This window comes from Felis catus, chromosome B4 (genome assembly GCF_018350175.1).
Source record: "Felis catus isolate Fca126 chromosome B4, F.catus_Fca126_mat1.0, whole genome shotgun sequence".
Taxonomy (NCBI): Eukaryota; Metazoa; Chordata; class Mammalia; order Carnivora; family Felidae; genus Felis; species Felis catus.
In genome coordinates this window covers 23,289,167-23,307,668 of record NC_058374.1, presented here as the reverse complement: position 1 = coordinate 23,307,668, position 18,502 = coordinate 23,289,167, and the positions used below count along the sequence as shown (strand labels likewise).

Here is an 18,502-nt window from a genome sequence, read left to right as displayed (position 1 = left end):
GAGGTGGTGAGGGACAGGGAAGAGATAGGAGGCAGCAGCTCCAGACGGCAGATTTAGAAGAGCTGAGGGATGGATGGGAGGGAATGAAGAGTGGGTGTTTGATTGGAGATTGCGCAGGGTTCTCAGCCATGACCAGATGAAAGCCAAGAGTGGAAGAGAAGAGAGCAGAATGCTGGATAGCCAGGGTAGTGGAAGGACTAGCTGTGTGGGTACTGAATTTGTGCTCAGGACTTGAAGGTCTTGTCTATTATTTTCTAATTATCTTTTATTTCTGTTGGACTCTTTGATAACAGTTTTAGTGTTCTTAGTAAGAGAATCACATCTCTTCTTTCATAGTTTGTGTTTCTTAGTGCCCTACGGGATGGTCATGGTGTTAGCTTCATACCTTCTATCGCGTTTTCAGTTTTAACTGTTAGATTTACCAAGGGTTCTTTCTTACATCTGATTACCGTTCATAGCATCCCTCTCTAGAAAAATCACGATGATCTTCGTGATTTGTAATACAAAGAATATGGTTCCTCTTTCTCCTTTAGGTTTGTATCTGCACTCATACATATGGTTTTTGTCCAAGTGAGGAAGTCTATTGGATTTTCTAGTTAACTTTTAAATGTCTTTTTATTTTAGGTATCAAAGAGTAAAGATGGAAAAGAACAAAGTGAAACTGTATCACCATCCGAAGATGAAACATTCTCCTGGCCAGGTCCCAAAACAGTTATGTTGAAAAGAACATCTCAAGGCTTTGGTTTTACATTGAGGCATTTTATTGTTTATCCCCCAGAGTCTGCAATTCAATTTTCATATAAGGTAAGAACATTAATTAAAGTAAGTTAAAGACAACAACAACAACAATGCAAGGCAGTTCCTGTCTCCTTCTTATCTTCCTCTCATCCTCCCCTTGTGCCTTCCTTATGAAGGCTCCATCCTTCTGGAGGTTAATAAGGTTGTTATTGCCACGTTTTGGGGAGGGCACTTTGAATTGAATTGAGGCTTGCTTTGATTTTACTAGAATTTCTAAATAACTATTCACATATGGGTATTTTTTTTTTTTATATTGTAGGATGAAGAAAATGGCAACAGAGGAGGTATGCTATAAAAATTTTAATTTTTCTCTGTTTTGCTACATGTCTTTCTATTCCTTAAGTAATATTAAATGAGCTGATACAGTTTTTCGAGTCCAAATATATATATATATATAACTCTTAGATGGGAGAGCCCTAGAAATGAAATAATTTTACTGTTTTATGGATTCCATTGTCTCAGCATGATTTCAACATGTGGTGATTTTATTGTTAATTATATGTTAGTGCTTATGCAGGGGAACATCTATGATTCTGAGGAAAGTAATTGTGATATTTTTATTTAATTAGTAATCTCTTAAATTCAGTAATTTTTTTTAGGTAAGAAATGCTGTGTGTTTTATCTAGTAGATTTATTGACTCAAATAGTGAAAAAGAGAGTACTTGGGGTCTTCTCATAGTTAATCTTACTCTTGACTTAAGCATTATCTTTAATAAGCTTATTAAAAGGAGAATCAGGCCGGGGATGGGGATATTTCTTATTAATGTCCACTCATTTTTGTTTTAATTTTATATGAACTCTAATGAGTTAAAGGTCACACACAATAAAATGTGCCTATTTTAAAAACTTTTATTTCTAGATGATTTTAGACTAGCATAAAGGTTGCTAAAATAGTACAGAAGTTTCCGTTTATCCTTCGTGTAGCTTCCCATAATGTCCAACAACTTACACATTCGTGCTACAGTGAACAGGACTAAGAAATTAGCATTGGTCTGATACTGTTAATTAAACTACAGACTTTATTTGGTTTTTCACTAGTTTTTCTACCAGCATCTTTTCTCCGATGCAAGATTCCACATTGCATTCAATTGTCTTGTCCGTTTGTCTTCTCTAGTCTGTGACAGCGCCTCAGTCTGTCTTTGTATTTCATGGCCTCAACACCTTTGAAGAGTACCAGTGCGTTATTTTGTACAGTGCCCATCAGTTTGGCTTTGTCTGATGTTTTCTTATCATGACTTTGAAGTTACACCTTTTTAACAAGAATGTCATGTTTGCGCCAATCTTAAGTGTACAGTTATACATGTAAGGTGCATTTCGATAAATCTATAACTTGTGAAACCACCATCCCAATCAAGCTCTAATACCAAAAAGAACCTTTCTGTAGAATCACTGTTTTACACCTGAAACTGATGTAACATTGTATATTGCTATATACTTCAATAATTAAAAAAAAAAAAACACAAAAAACCTTTCCATCATTCCATAAAGTTCCCTTACACAGCACTCTGCTGTTCCTAGACAACCACTAATCTGCTTCCCATCACTGCAGATTAGTATTTCTTATAAACGGAATACCATATCATGTACTCGTTTGTGTCTTTTGCTTGCTGTAGTATTTTTGAGGTTCCACTGCATGGTACGGGTAGATACTAACACTGCTCTTTCATTTGTTGCTGATTAGTTTGTTTGAATACACCGCAGACTGGTTATCCACCCGTTTGTTTATCCACTCCCCTGTTGATGAAACTTTGTAATACCCATATCTGATTTGCGGTCTTAGAATGGTCATGCTAAGGGTTAAAGGGGAAGAAAACAATTTCTTTCAGCATTATCAAAAGTATTCTGTGAGTGTAAGGCCAGGTAGGACCCTTCATAAGTTATCACTGTTGTGCAGGGAGGGCCACTCTTGTGTCACCATCTGTCATGCACTGGGGTTCAGGAACAATTCCAAATGTTACTTGGCATGAGCTAGAAATAGGTGTTAGCGAGGAAAGGGAAAGCTTACAAAACCAGCTTCAGCAAGAGGAAAGAGGCTGTGGGTCTTCTGTCCTCCCATCGTCCCGCAGGACGATGTGCTGGTGCTCAGGTGGCCTGTTACACACAGCATCTAGAATAGTGCTGTCTTTTAAGAAACAGTCTGACTTATGTAAAGTCAAGAATTGGTGGATAAAACAGGGTATAGTTAGTATGATATGAAATTACTCTGTCATATTTCTCTGCCTTGAGAAAGTTAAAAACAAAGAAGTTTGTTCCATATTTGTGAATACCTAAGGACAAAGAATTCACATAAAAGTCAGGGATATCCTCAGTTTAGAAGCCCTGAACATCTTAGAAGAGCGACCATCACTTTTTACTCAGTTCTGATTCCCTGGCGAGCAGTGAATTTGGGAAGTTCATGGAGTTTAAGGAGTGACTGACTGAGTCGTCCTCTGTCTCCTCTGCCCCCCAGGCCTAGGTTTGCTCTGGTCATCCCAGTTGGTAGTGGGGTCACAAGTTAGTCCATTGAGGCCTAGTTAGCTAAAGTATAGCCCTTGTAATACCATTTCAACTCAACTCATCAACCAACCATAAGAACATATTTTATGAGAATAAAATTTCTTTATTTTAATTCAACTGAATATGATGATTTTTATTTTACAGTTTCATCTGCTGATAAAACTTACTTTCAAGCATATTGAGATTACGAAATCTTTTTATGTGAATTTTGTTTTAATGAAATAGAATCCAAGCCTCCAGTGTAATGATCCGAGTCAAAGCCTAGAATCACTGGAGAGGAAGTAATTGCCAGAATTTTATTCAAACTCCTAAGAGATCCTGTGATAATGCCAAAATTCTGTGAAACAGTTGAAAGGTTTTGTTTTAGTGTTCTTTCCTTTTGGCAATTTAGTGGAATCTCTTTTGACACTTGACTTTCTGATTATTCTCCTTACCCAACTTCCATTCTGGTATGTTTCTTAGAGCCTATATATGTGTACTGTCTTGTGTTTTAAAATTATTTTTTCTTGTCGATTTGTTTTCTGTATTATGATACAAATAATATTTATAAGAAAAAGGCCGTTAAAGTAGAAAAATATTTTTTGTTGATGATAGTTGTTGATAATTGCTGTCTTGCTGTTGTCCTGTTGTCCCTTAAATCTCTGGAGAAGATCTTTATAAATAATCAAAACAAGAATAATTAGAAGTTTGTAATTACTGTTATTTCTTTTCTACTTATTCCATGAGTAAAAATTCTGTCGAAGTTTGATTATAGGGACATGTCCAGGAGTGTGTTTGTCATTTTGTTAGGTACCTAAGTAACTGTTGGATTTCTACTTCGGCATCAAAATGTATATTTAAGCATTAATAGTACAAAAAAGTAACTGGGAATTTTATAAATTCTCTCAGTAGTAAAAATTTGTATTTTGTGCTTGCAGTTTCTTTTTTTTAATTTTTTTTATTAAAAAGAATTTTTTTAATGTTTATTCATTTTTGAAAGACAGAGTGAGAGGAGGCAGGGCAGAGAGAGGGAGACACAGAATCTGAAGGAGGCTCCAGGCTCTGAGCTGTCAGCACAGAGTCCGATGCGGGCCTTGAACCCATGAACTGTGAGATCATGACCTGAGCCGGAGTTGGATGCCCAACCAACTGAGCCACGCAGGGCCCCCGATTGCAGTTGTTTCTGACTAAAGAGCTCTGTGGCCTATGTTGGAGTTTTCTAACCAAGGCTCTTTTAGTGGCAAGAAATAGAAACTTCCTCAAACCACTTCTGGAAAGATGTGGTAATTCTGAAAAACCAATAGAGCATTTCCAAATTCAATGTCAAGAGTGATAGGATACCTGGGTAGCCATAGACACCAGAATTGGGACCTGGGAAGCTGCTAAATGCAAAGAGTAACAACAACAACGACCCAAACTTTGGAATTTACTGGAGGATCGAAATGACTTTCATAATTAATTTTGATTATACCTGATTTTCTCATGAGCTGACATCTGTATATAAGGTACAGTCCTCATTATATCTTCTTTCTTCCTTCCTCTCTTATCATAACACTTCCTATTCCTGAGAATGAAACCTAATTGGCCCAGTTCATCATTTTATGCCCACTGAACAGTACCCATTATGCTTAGAGGTCAAACATTCTTCCATTTAATGAAGAGGTAAATTCTGAAAACCTGAGAAAATCGGGCGTATTTTATGTCACTAATTTCCATTCATAAGGTGAAAACCTAAGAAAATCGGGCGTATTTTATGCCAGTAATTTCCATTCATAAGGTGAAAACCTATTCCCTCAGAATAATATAACAGTAAAAAATGGACCTGAAAATTCATTGTAAGAGGAATTTCTTGTGGTTAGGTCCATGGTCAGTAGTGTCCCGGTAGGTCCTAGAAGAGTGTTTCACTATTTCTAAAATGTAGCAACACTAAGTGAGTTCCATGGGTCTTTGCTGATGTCTTGTGCATTGACTAAACCCCTTGGGATCCATTTTTCACTGTATTTGACAGTTTAAACAATTTGAGTTTCTCTGGTAGGTAGGCAAATACACTAATTAGTTACATATTTTTGTTAATTTTTAATACTATTCATTAGAACATCCACAGATGTCTGATATTGTCCTGAAGATACTTTAGGAAGTAGAGATGATGATGTTGATGTTGTTGAGGAGGAGGAGGAGGAGGAGGAGGAGGAGGAAGAGAAGATGATGATGATGATGATGATGATGATGATGATGATGTGGAGGAGGAGGGGGAGATAGTGTGGTGGCAGTGGTGGCAGCTGATTTATAATGTGCTGGGCACTGTTTTAAGATTTTTTGTGGATTAGTTCATCAACTTTCTGGGGTGGGTATTATCACCTCCCTATTTTAGATGAGGAAACTGAAGCATGAAGTGTTTAATTAGCAAGGGACGGCATTGGACTACAAACAAGCCATCTGGTTCTAGGGTTTCCTCTCACTTTCTACCATGGTTTTGCAGAAAATTCTTTACTTTCATAATTCATCCTTGGAAATGTAAGAAAGAGCATTCTGTTCCCTTGAAAGGTAAAGAGTATTAAAAAACCTTAATTCAACTTTCATATGCAATTTTGGTTAACATAGTCTTAGCATTTTATACTTGTTCTTTAATTTTCTTCTTTTTCCTAATTGAACATGTCCTATTGGCTTAAGTCTGTTCAGCAGAAGGATAAAGCATCATTGCTTTAATATTTGCAATTGATTTCCATCTTTGATTTGGTTATATTTTTGATACCTATGCATCTCATGACTGATAGAATGTTTTTGGTATTTTTCACTTAGTTGTAAGAGATGTTAAGGGCATTCATAGGTATTTACCAAAGATAAATGAAATATTTGCCTGCAAAAATATTTGTACAGGAATATTCATAAGTGCTGTATTCATAATAAATAAACACTGGATTCAACCTAAGTATTCATCAATATATGAATAGGTAACCAAATTGTGGTGTATCAATGCAATGGAATACACATAGCCTTGTGGATCAATCTCATAAACATTTCTTATATTGAAGTGAAATTCACATAATACAAAATTCACCGTTGTAAAGCGAACAATTCAATGACATTTAGTATAGGATTAAAGGTCATATATGAAACGTACATCTATCACCTCTGTCTAGTTCCAAAACATTTTCATTGCTCCATAAGGAGGCCCATATCCATTAAGCTGTCATTCACTATTCTCCCCTCCCCAAAGTCCCTGAGAAATCCCAGTCTGTCTGCTGTCCCTTTGGACTCACCTATTCTGGATATTTTATAAAAATAGAATGATACAATATATAATGTTTTGCATATGGCTTCTTGCATTTTGTGTAATGTTTTTGAGTTTTGTCCATGGGGAACAGGAATCAATACTTCATTCCTGGCTGTATAGTATTCCCTTGCATGTATATACCACAGCTTGCTTATCCATTCATCCATTGATGGACATTTGGACTGTTTCTACCTTTTTTGGCTATTGTAATTAGTGTTGCTATGAACTTGTGTATGCAAGTGTTTATTTGAGTCCCTGTTTTCAGATCTCTAGGGTATATATCTAGGAGTGGGATTGCTCCATTGTTATGTGGTAATTCTGTGTTTAACATCTGGGGACCTGCCAAACTGTTTTCCACATTTCCATGGTAACTGTACCATTTTTACATTTGCACCAGCAATGTGTGAAGGTCACAGTTTCTCCGCATCCTCATCAGTGCCTGTTATTTTCCATTTTTGAATTATAGCCAGTCTAGTGAGTGTGAAGTGGTATCTCATTGTGGTTTTGCTTTGCATTTGTTTCCTTAATAACTAGTGAAATTGAGCATCTTTTCGTGTGCTTGTTAACTGTTTGTATATCTTCTCTGGAGAGATGTCTATTTAAGTCCATTGCTCCTTTTTTTTTTTTTTTTTAATTGGGTTATTTGTCTTTTTGATTTTGAGTTGTAAGTGTTCTTTATATATTCTAGATAGTAGATTGTTATCAGATATATGATTTGCATATATTTTCCCTCATTCCACAGATTTTTTTACTTTCTTGATAATGTCCTTTGATGCACAAAAGTTCCTAATTTTGATGAAATCTAATTTATGTACTTTTTCTTTTGTTGTTCATGCTTTTGCTGTCTAAAACATTTTGATGAGTGAAAGAAACCAAGCACAAAAGAGTACAGACTGTCTGATTCTATTTGTATGGGAGGAAAGATAAATCCAACCCAAATTGTGGTTGCCTGAATTGATTGCAAAGGGGCTAAGGGAAGTTTCTGGCAAGATGGAAATGTTCTTTATCTTGATTGTCATGGTGGTTACATGGATTTATACATTTGTCAAAACTTAGGAAGCTCACACTTAAAATGAGCACATTTTATTACATGTAAATTATACCTCATTAAAGTTGATTTAAAACAAAGAGAACATATATAATAATTTAGTTGGATTTTTCCCCCAGTGTTTAGCTATTTCAGCCAGTGCAGCTATGAGCGTTCTTATACATGAACTTTTGGGAACACATGTACTTATTTCTAGTGGGTCTGTGTATCCAGGGGTAACACTAATAGGTATGCATACAGGCACATTTAGTAGATACTGCTAAATTGTTTTCAAAGTGATTATACCAACTAATATACTGAACCACAAGGTGTGAGCGTCCCAGTTGTGCCATATCCTCACTAACATTTAATATTTGTCCGTCTTTTTAATTTTAGTCATTTTAGTGGGTGTATAGTGGTATGGAATGTGGGTTCATTTTTATCTTCCTGAAAACTAATGGGGTTGATTACCTTTCGTTTGGCTATTGGGTATCAGTACTTTAAAAAAAGTTAATTTGTAGGAGTTCTTTTTTTTTTTTTAATTTTATTTTTTTTTCAATGTTTTTATTTATTTTTGGGACAGAGAGAGACAGAGCATGAATGGGGGAGGGGCAGAGAGAGAGGGAAACACAGAATCGGAAACAGGCTCCAGGCTCCGAGCCATCAGCCCAGAGCCTGACGCGGGGCTCGAACTCCCGGACTGCGAGATCGTGACCTGGCTGAAGTCGGGCGCTTAACCGACTGTGCCACCCAGGCGCCCCTGTAGGAGTTCTTTAAATATTCTTGACGAGGAGGGGCACCTGAGTGGCTCAGTCAGTTAAGCGTCTGACTTCCGCTCAGGTCTCAATCTCATGGTTTGTGGGTTCAAGCCCCACGTCAGACTCTGTGCTGATAGCTCAGAGCCTGGAGCCTGCTTCAGATTCTGTGTCTCCCTCTCTGTCTGCCCCTCCCCCACTCATACCCTGTTTCTCTCTCAAAAATAAATTTAAAAAACATTAAACAATTTTTTAAATATTCTTGATGAGGATTTTATTAGTTGTATCTATAGCAAATATCCAGCTATTAGTTACCTTTCAATTTCTCGTTAGTAATTTTCATAAAGGAAAGTTCCTATTTGTAATATAGTCCAAATTGTCAATCTTCCCTTTTATGGCCAATACGTTGAATCCTATTTAAGCATGGTCACAAAGATATATCTGCAGTTCACCTATAATTGACTATTTTTGCATGTAGTATGAAGTCAAGATTTTTTCCCCCTATAGGGATATACATTTAACCCTGCACTCTTTAGTGAAAAGACTGTACTTTCTTTACTGCTCTGTAAAACCACCTTGATCATAAAGTATCTGTATATATGTAGGTCTGTTTCTGGACTTTCTTCTTTCCAGGGGTTGGGCTGTGCCTCACTTTTGTGTAGCTTCCAAACTAAGAACGGTTCTATATTTTTAAAAGGTTGTTTAAAAGAAGAAGAATATCTGACAGAGACTATATATGTTCTGCAAGTCCTAAAATATTTACTGCTTGGCTCTTTACACACAAAATTTGTCAACCTTTGTTCTATTCCATCGGTCACTTTCTTTGCAGCAAAACTGCAATCTTAATTTTACTGTCGTTATTATATAATAAATGTTGCTGAAAGGTAAAGTCTTTTAATTTTGTTGTTCACGATTGGATTGGCTGTTTTTGTCCATTTGCAATATTATAACACTTTTAAAATCAGTTTGTCAGTTTCTACACCCACAAAAAAATCCTATTGGAATTTTAATTAGCTTTGTATTAATTACAATATTTGATCATTTGAAAACATTTGAAATAATTGAATCTTCTAATCTGTGAATGTAATGTCTTTCCCATGAAGGGGTGTTGAATTTTTTTGCATCTTTTGGAATAAACCTTTTATTTTTTTCCCTTTAATCTCTTAATATAGTGAATTATATTGATTTATTTTTCCAACTGTTAAACATTGCATTACTGGACTAAACCAAGCTTGTTCATAATATATGATACTTTTTACATATTGCCAGGTTTGGTTTTCTGTTGTATTTAGGATTTTTGCATCTCTGTTCAGAGACTGTCTTTACCTAAAGGTGGGCCTTAGTTTTTTTGACATTTGGTGTAACAGTTCGGGTTCTCTGCGAAACAGACACCACAACAGGAACAGATGGCAAGACAGCGTTAGACGTGCCAGAGATTTCGTGGGAGAAGTGTCTGTGCAGGATTAAGAAGGGGGCGGGAGAGGCAGGGGAAGACTTCAGAGCGCACTGTAGGTCTGACATCTGTGAAAGAAGAGAGGGAAGGGAGGCTCCGGTAGGAAAGGTGCCAGATTGCAGCACAAGGTATGGAGGTCTCTGTGAGGCAACTGTGGAGCTCCCATGCAAACACTGCCCTTGAGAATCCTTGAGCAGGCGTGGGGAAACGTGGCCTCTGTGCGAATGTGGCGGTGGATATTAAAGGGCAGCAGCTGGGGCTGTCACCCAGCTATGTTCCCCATAGCAGCTTCTCTCGAAGGAAATCTGCACAGCACGCCTGCACGCTTGACAGGGTTGGACTTTCTCTTTTTCACCCCTGCTCACCCCACACGTTACTTTGGAGGCCCCAACTGAAAGCATGGTGGTGTTTTCCAGGCCTTCTTCCTTGACTGGCCTCGAATGCCCACTTTTGTTTCCGTGGCCCTTCGAGACTGATGGAAGCTCTGCACAGCCCCTCGGTCTCTCAGCTGTGGCTTTGGAAGCGGAAAGGGCCTCGAGGTGAAAAGCGGTGTAAAACACTGAGACCATCTCGCTGGACTTCCTTCTCTCTGGGATCTTGTCCCTCTGAGTGCTCTTGCCTTGGAGGCTGTCTCTGCCTTCATACAAATGTTACCTGTACTTGGTCGAGCTTTTCTGGTTGTAGCTCATGGATGGAAGAGTTGATTCTGAAATAAGGCAGTTCACTAATGTCAGATTTGGAAATTTTTGTCTGTTTACGTTTAATACAACTCATAATACATTTATTGTTTAATCGCCTACTTTATTTTAAAGTTTCTATTTTACTTTGAATTTCTTATATTTCTTTTCTCTCTTTAAGACTAAATAATATATTGTGATTCTTTTAGTGGTTATCCTAGAAATTATAATATGCAAGTTTATCACAGTCTAATGCTAATTAATATTTTACTCTGTTCTGAAACAATATAAGGGCCTTAGGTCATGCTCTCTCTACTTATTTCTCTCCCTCCTACCTGCAGGATACTTTTATGTTGTGTCACAGTTCTCTCGGGATTTTTGTTGGTTTGTTTTTTTCCTGAAAGGTCTTTGCTTTGCTCTCATTTTGGAAAAGATTGTTGCTACAGAATTTTATGTTGATATTTTCTTCCAACATATTGAAGATCATATCCCACTCTCTTTTGGCTTCTATACTTGCTCATAAGAATTCATATTTTGGTTTATTGGTTTTTTGAAGGCAAACTTTTTTCATATCTACTGTTAAGATTTTCTGCATGTCTTTGGTGTTTGGCCATTTTGGTGTTCGGCCATTCTTGGCGAAAATTTATTTTTATTTTCCTTGTTTCCAATTCATTGAGCTTCTTGTGTCTGTCATTGGGTGTCTGTCATCAGTTCTAGAAAATTTTCAGTCAGTGTTTCCTCACGTATTATCTGTATTTCAAGGCTCTCTTCAATTCTTCAATGCTCTCTTAATTCTTCAATTAAACATGTGTTAGATGTTTTTATTCTGTCCCCTATGGCTCCTAAATTCTCTACTTTTTCCTCTTTGTTTTTGATCTTCCCCAGCTGCATTTTGGATATTTTCTTCTAGTATATATCTAATAATTTTGAGTTTTATTTTTATTTTTTTTTTTAATTTTTTTTTTCAACGTTTATTTTTTTGGGGACAGAGAGAGACAGAGCATGAATGGGGGAGGGGCAGAGAGAGAGGGAGACACAGAATTGGAAACAGGCTCCAGGCTCTGAGCCATCAGCCCAGAGCCTGACGCGGGGCTCGAACTCCCGGACCGCGAGATCGTGACCTGGCTGAAGTCGGGTGCTTAACCGACTGCGCCACCCAGGCGCCCCATAATTTTGAGTTTTAAATTTTGATTGTTAGAAGTTCTTTAGGGTAATGTACTAAACTGTACATGATCGCTTCTTATAGTTTTCTCTTTATCATTTTTAGGCCTTTTTTTTTAATAATTTCCTCAAACATGCTAAGCAAAGTTGTTTTATAATCTGCTTCTGGAAATTCCACTATCAAGAGTCTTTCTGGGTCTGTTTCTCTTTTCTTTTCGTTTTTAAATTTTTTAATGTTTACTCATTTTTTTGAGAGAGAAAAGAGAGAATGAGTGGGGGCGGGGCAGAAAAAGAGAGAGACACAGAATCTGAAGTGGGCCCCAGGCTCTGAGCTGTCAGCACAGCACCTGGGGCTCAAACCCACGAGCAGTGAGATCATGACCTGAGCTGAAGTTGGACGCTTACTGACTGAGCCACCCAGGCGCTTCTCTGTTTCTCTTTCCTTTTTTTTTTTTTTTTCTGGTTCTAGCTCAGGATAGGTTGGGTTTTTTTTTGCTTTATGTATTGGACTATTTTGCGTTTGTTGACCTTCAAAAGTTATTACTGGAGATTTTTTGAGATCTAGGGTGAAAAAGTTGTTTTCAAGTAGACTGGTGTTTGCTTTTATACAGAACCAGGCGATTGTATTTTTAGCCTGCAAATCGATGTGAAGTTTGGTCTATAGCCACTTTTTAGAAATTGGTTTCCTTCTCTTTTCCCCCTTCCTTTGCTTAGCACCCAGGTAGCTTTCAGGTTGGTGGAAGCATAATTTTCAGTTAACATTATTCTTAAATGTGGGCTAATCTTCTAATTGATTCGTAACTGTCTAGGACTTAGGCTTTTCTTCTGCCTGCTGGGTGAAGAAACTCTTAAAATGGAAGGGGCTCATGTTCAGTAGCCTGTGCATATAGGGTTGACATTAATAGTATTTGGAGATGTTGTCTAGCAGCTAGGCTCACATGTATATGCACTCTGGTTCAAATATAAATTGTGCATTCCCTTGTAGTAGCTCAATTTGCTAGTACATCGATACTTCATTGGAAGATTTGCCGCCCATATGTCATAATAAAATATCTTTATGTCCTATCAACATGGATAAAATCAGATTACGAAGTTATTTGTAGTTTGCTGTTATGAGCAATGTTTCCTAGTATAAAAATGTATAAGCTTACAGACACACACACACACACACACACACACACAAGATAAGTGATTCTTCATGTTGCTATTGATAAGTTAACTTCAGATATTCATTTTATTCATCTCCATTTGACAGGTGGGAAAGGATGGGAAATGAGGGCTCCCAGATCTTCTTGTGGTTAAATAGGACATGGTTGAAACACTGGGGAGCCCCAGAAATCAAAGACAGTGATGGCAAGGATATATATAAATTTTATGATGTGTATTTTTTGAGAAGATTGAAAGAACTTGAACCTTTGGCTTGCAAAAGAGATGCAGAGGGCAAGAAAGTGATAGCTATTTTCAAATGTTTGGAAGCCCATTTTGTATAAGATGAAGTAAATCGATTGTTTCATGCTTCACAGTTAGTTTCCCTAATTCTCTTCTGGAAAATCCCTCCTCATATTTTGGAGACAGCTAATCCGAGTGATTGCTCCTGCTCCATGGTAAACACGCTGAGATTTTCTGCCTCCTCCTATACCTGATTCTGGGAGGTGGTGGCCGCAGCACAGATCTGATTACAGGAAAGTGCAAGAAATAAGAGGGGCAATGATATCTCTTATCAAAAATTAATGATCGGCGTGTGCAAAGTGAAATTTTCCTACATATCCAGGCTATTCATTGTATTTATGAAGACAGGGTTTTTATGCATTGCTTTAAGGACAAAGATTATTTGGGGCGCCTGGGTGGCGCAGTCGGTTAAGCGCCCGACTTCAGCCAGGTCACGATCTCGCGGTCCGTGAGTTCGAGCCCCACATCAGGCTCTGGGCTGATGGCTTGGAGCCTGGAGCCTGTTTCCGATTCTGTGTCTCCCTCTCTCTCTGCCCCTCCCCCGTTCATGCTCTGTCTCTCTCTGTCCCAAAAATAAATAAAAAACATTGAAAAAAAAATAAAAAAAAAAAAGGACAAAGATTATTTAAGGAAGGAAACTGTCTTTTATTGTTAATTTCCAGTGCCTAGTAAGTACCTGGTAGGAGCTCAAATGTTTGTTGAGTAAACACTGTTCCCAAATGACTCTTCCCAAAGCTGCAGAACTCAGCATGTTCATGTCTGTACCTCCGCTGTCGAGGAAGAAAGTTATTGTCTCCTGTCTGCCTTCTTATCTTTCACCTTTCTCCCTTTTTTATGCAAAGTGTCAGACTTTTTTTTCTTTAATTTAGAGATCTTATTTCATATAACTGCTGAGCATGTGAGCTGGAACAGTAGTAACAAAAATGTGGTAATCCTGGAGTTCAGTAGGAATTTGGGCAACCTCTTTGTAAAATACACTGCTAAGGTGGTCAAGTTAGATGTGAGTTAAAAAAAAAAAAATATATATATATATATATATATCTTCACCTTAAAAGTTCCAGGAAACCATTTTCACAATAATGGAATTTGATTGGATTAAAGTAGGCACTGTCAGAAATCCAATTTTTTGGAGCAGGTTTTAAGACTTTGAAAGGCATGAAGTTACTTTGGTGGTCAAGAAAATAAATGCAATTTTAAAAGTTTCTGGAAGCGTTCTAAAACTTTTAAGATATATGACATCCAGGGTCTCAGAAAGCTAACTGGGGATAGGGCTATAAAGGTGAAAAAGTCAAGGAAGGTACGTGTTTGGAGTATTAATGTTCTAGGCTGTCCTCTGGAATAACTTCTCCACGGAAAATGTTGTTGCAGAGGTGATCCTGTAATTAGGTGACTTTGAGCTGTCTTTTCCCAGCTGCTGCATGACTTAAGACCTTGATCACAGACACCATCTGGCTGGATAGTCCCGTTTGGTTTTTTTTCCCTGATTGCTCTCCAGCTAGTCTACATTCAAAGTATGTGATTCATAGATACGGCTAATAAGTTAATGGTAATAGTTATGGTCTCTGTTTTCGAAGTTTAACAGATAACTTTTCAGAGTAGAAATATTTGCATACGAATGCTAAATATATTATATATAGAAATATGTTTCCTGTTGCTTATTCATTCACTTAGCAAACATTTGTTGAGTCACTGCCATGAACAAGTCGCTAATCTGATTGCTGGGAAGGGAGCAATATGGCCTCTAACCTGGCTTTCTTCAGATAGTTGTTCAAATGTCACCTGCTAGAGAGGGTTTGCCTGACCATTTCATGAAGATAGTATTACAGCCCTGCCTTTCATTTTCCCTCTCCTTCCCACTCTGCTTATTATTTTTCCTAACACTGTCACCATCTCTCCTACTACCTGTTTCTTGTGGAACATTTTCTTCCTCCATTAGCATGTAGAACAGGAACTCTGTTTTATTATTTTGGCTTAAAATCCAGAACAGTTCCTGGCCTGTATACGTTCAACAAATGTGTATGTAAGATATGGGCCTTGGCTTCCAGAAACTCCTGCTCTGGTGGACATTGAAGGTGTAATATAATTCTATAAGTGCAACCACAGAGGTATGTACAGTTTTGACAGAACCACAGTACAGAGGGGGAATTGTCTAAGCACCAGGGAAGGGGGTCTCAGGCGGGATGTCCTTTGTGCTGTTGACAGATGAATAGGACTTTATCAGGAGGAAGGAAGAACAGTGTTCTGCAACAGATATATCAGAGACACCCGGAAGTTATATTTGCCCAGATTTGGTGGTAGGGCTTGGGGGTGGATTTGATGTCACCAACAATGGTTGATTTGTGGAGGATTATGCTTAGCTTTTCTGGCATAAATGAGTAGATAGATGGGGGAAGGGGCATTAACTGCGGGATTCCAGAGGGGAAGCATATCCTCCTCTGGGGAAATGGGTTTAGTTTGGGATAAGTTGCATTTCTGATGCCTGTAGAACGTTCAGTACCTAGTTGAAAATTTGGGTGTGGAGCTCATAGAGGAGGGGATTGAAAATAGATTTGGAAGTCATTATTATATATGCTGTAATTAAGTCCTAGGGATAAATGAAACCATGCACAGAGAGCATGAAAACAGAATAAAAGATAGGACCCTAGGGAACACAACATCCAAGAGATGGTCAGAGAACGAAGAATCAGAAAAGGAACTCTGAAAATAAGTTTTAGAAGGTATGAGGACAACCAGGAGGAGTCGACGACCTACTAATTAAGAGGTGGTCATCTTAAGGGGGGAGTGGATAACGTGCCATTTGTCACAGAAAATTCATTAGGCTGATGACTAAAAAGATACTGTTGGACCCAGTCTGACAAGTAGCAAAGTGGGAAGATAGAATAGTTTCAGTACAGTGAGCCGATGGGATGTGAGAACCAAATATCCGTGGGTTGGAACGTAACTTAGAGCAGTGAACCTCAGTGAGCATGGGAGTGAGGTGTGTGGGCGATTTTGCCCCCAACGGCATACTTCTCAGTGTCTGAGAAACCCTGAATTGAAAATAAAGAAATGAGGATAGGAGTATAGACTATTCTTCAGGAAGCATGGAAAGGAAGGGAAGGAGTATAAGAGATGATAGCTATGTGGAAAGACAGGGAGAAGATTTATTGTTGTTTTACATTTGGGAAGCTTTGGTAGGTCTCTGAGAACATGTATTTCCGTCCAGCGGGGAGAAGAACAGAGACTGACTGAAGTTTTACCCACGAGAGGAGACCATGAGGGAAACAAGGTTCTAAAGAAGGCCAGTAACTAAGTCCTTACTTGAGGTGGAGCAAAAGGAAGTATGGATGTGGGCAAAGATTAAAAAATGAGGATATAGCCATCGAGGTATGGTGCCGTAAGAGGCAAAGTTATCCAACTAGTGTGAGGAAATCAAGATGGAATAGCCAGTTTAAGAAGATTTTTTGGAGGTTTGAAACTGCAACCTTGAAGGTTCAGTGAGCAGTACCAAGCACTTCTCTGAACTTGGAAACTGTAAATCATTGGGTTATAGGTTATGCTGAAATAGCAGGCCAAGAATAGGAGCAGAGTGGGCATCTGGACAGAATTCTCCATAGTTGGAGATTGGCAAATGGAATGCTTTGGAAGGTCAAGGAGAAAAGGAGGTGGAGGTTGCTGTTGGATTTTGTTGATCCATGAGTGTTCTTAGCAAGAAAGAGAGTGATTTCTGGGGGAGCCTGGTAAGTCCTCCTTTTTAAGATGGAAGGGCTTGATAACAATGTGAGGGGCAAATTTCATTGGTCAAGGGGTCCAGCGATGGTAAAATGGAAAGATACACAGATGGAAAGATAGCTGCTTGTGGTTAGAACACTGTAACACATTTTTCTGGGTTTGCAGAGAAATTAAAATCCAGCACAACAGGAATGGCAGGGCTGTGAATCTACACGTGAGACATACTTTGTGAAATTCCTGAAACTTCAGAGAGAGAGGAAAAATGATGCTTCATAAACTTCAGATACTCCAGAAGGCAGATCCCAGAACTGTTGTGTTCATTATAGGATAATCAGCACCTGGCACATTTATGAGCTCAGTAAATATTTGTTGAATGAATAACACTCTTCCAGAGTCTTTCTTGTCTAAATAGATTGTCATGCCAGAAAATTTTGATTCATGTCTGACACCTAGTGGTATTTTACTCAAACTGCTACTAAGTGGCAGCATTTTCCTTTTATTTGAGGGAGATTCTTCGGCAGGTCATTTGCAGTGTAAGAGCTTTGTTCCTGAAACATATCTCTGACTTGGTTTGGGGCAGTTTTACTATTGACATCTTCTAGGGCTGTAATTTGAATAAGTCAGTAGTGAATATTTATTGGTCATCTGTCATATGCCAAGCACTGTTCTGTATGCTGGACTTTTTCATGTAGGGTATGTTCTCTCACACGGATGACCTCACTGAATTAGAATACGTAGGCAGAGCATTCATTGGGAACAGTTAACTTGATTGGGAACTTGGAGTTCTGTGGTGTTTTACACGTGAAACCTTTCTAAATTTATTTCATAGCTTTTGGTGCTGTCATTTCTATGTCATGCCATACTGCTTTTCATTAATGTTAAGTAGGCATTTGGGACAATGAATGTAGAAGGCAAGGTTGTGTTTGTCGCGCGTTTATATTATCCACACCTTGGAGAGTATTACATAGTTTGGAGAACTATGGGAGGGTTTTGTTATCTTTCCTTAAGAAAAAGTAGAGTTCCTATTTGTTGGTGATGTATGATGAAGTATTTAAAGTATTTCTTGATGAATTGGCATGATATCTGGGATTTGCTTTAAAATACTTTAGGGGAAGAAAAGTAAGCAGGAGTGAAACAAGACTGGCAGGGTTTTTGCAGCTATTTAAGTCATGTTCATGGGGGTTTATTCTACTGTTTTGTCTATGCTGGACATTTTCTGCAATGAAAAGTAAACAAAAATAATCAGATGGGTGTGGGTTGAAAGAAAGTTTATCATGATTAAGTAGAATATGGTCTGCTTTTTCATATTTAACAGATTTTATTTCATTATGTTTCACCTGATACTACTTGAAGATGAGGTTGAGTCGAGAATACGTGTTTGCTTATAATAGATATAATTTGAGCCCCAGCAGGCAACATTTTACAATGTCCAGAGGTTATTGGAATTTGAGGTTTGAAGCTCATAATTGTTGGAGCTGCAGATTGGAGGCTTGGGAGATACAGTTTTAAAGTACTAGGCATCACTCTGGAAATGAGAGCACCTTTAGTAGAAATTTGGGAATACCTAGATTTAATAAAATGGCATATATTTATTTTTTTTAATTAGTGCTTCTGCCATAACCAAAGGAAATGGAGTACCCAATAACCTGCCATATCAGTCTTCTTAAATTGGCTGCTGCTTCATAATGATATATATGGATTTTTGCTTGTTAGACAATGTGT

The 18,502-nt window shown here is 38.0% G+C and overlaps 1 protein-coding gene across 1 annotated transcript in view; it reads left to right on the top strand.

Annotated features, from left to right (window-relative positions):
- Positions 1-18,502, top strand: part of ARHGAP21 (Rho GTPase activating protein 21) — a 133,896-nt gene that overhangs the window by 55,971 nt on the left and 59,423 nt on the right. Inside the window, 2 exon segments of the mRNA XM_006933312.5 lie at positions 625-804; positions 1,058-1,082. Coding sequence (XP_006933374.4) covers positions 625-804; positions 1,058-1,082 — 205 coding nt within the window.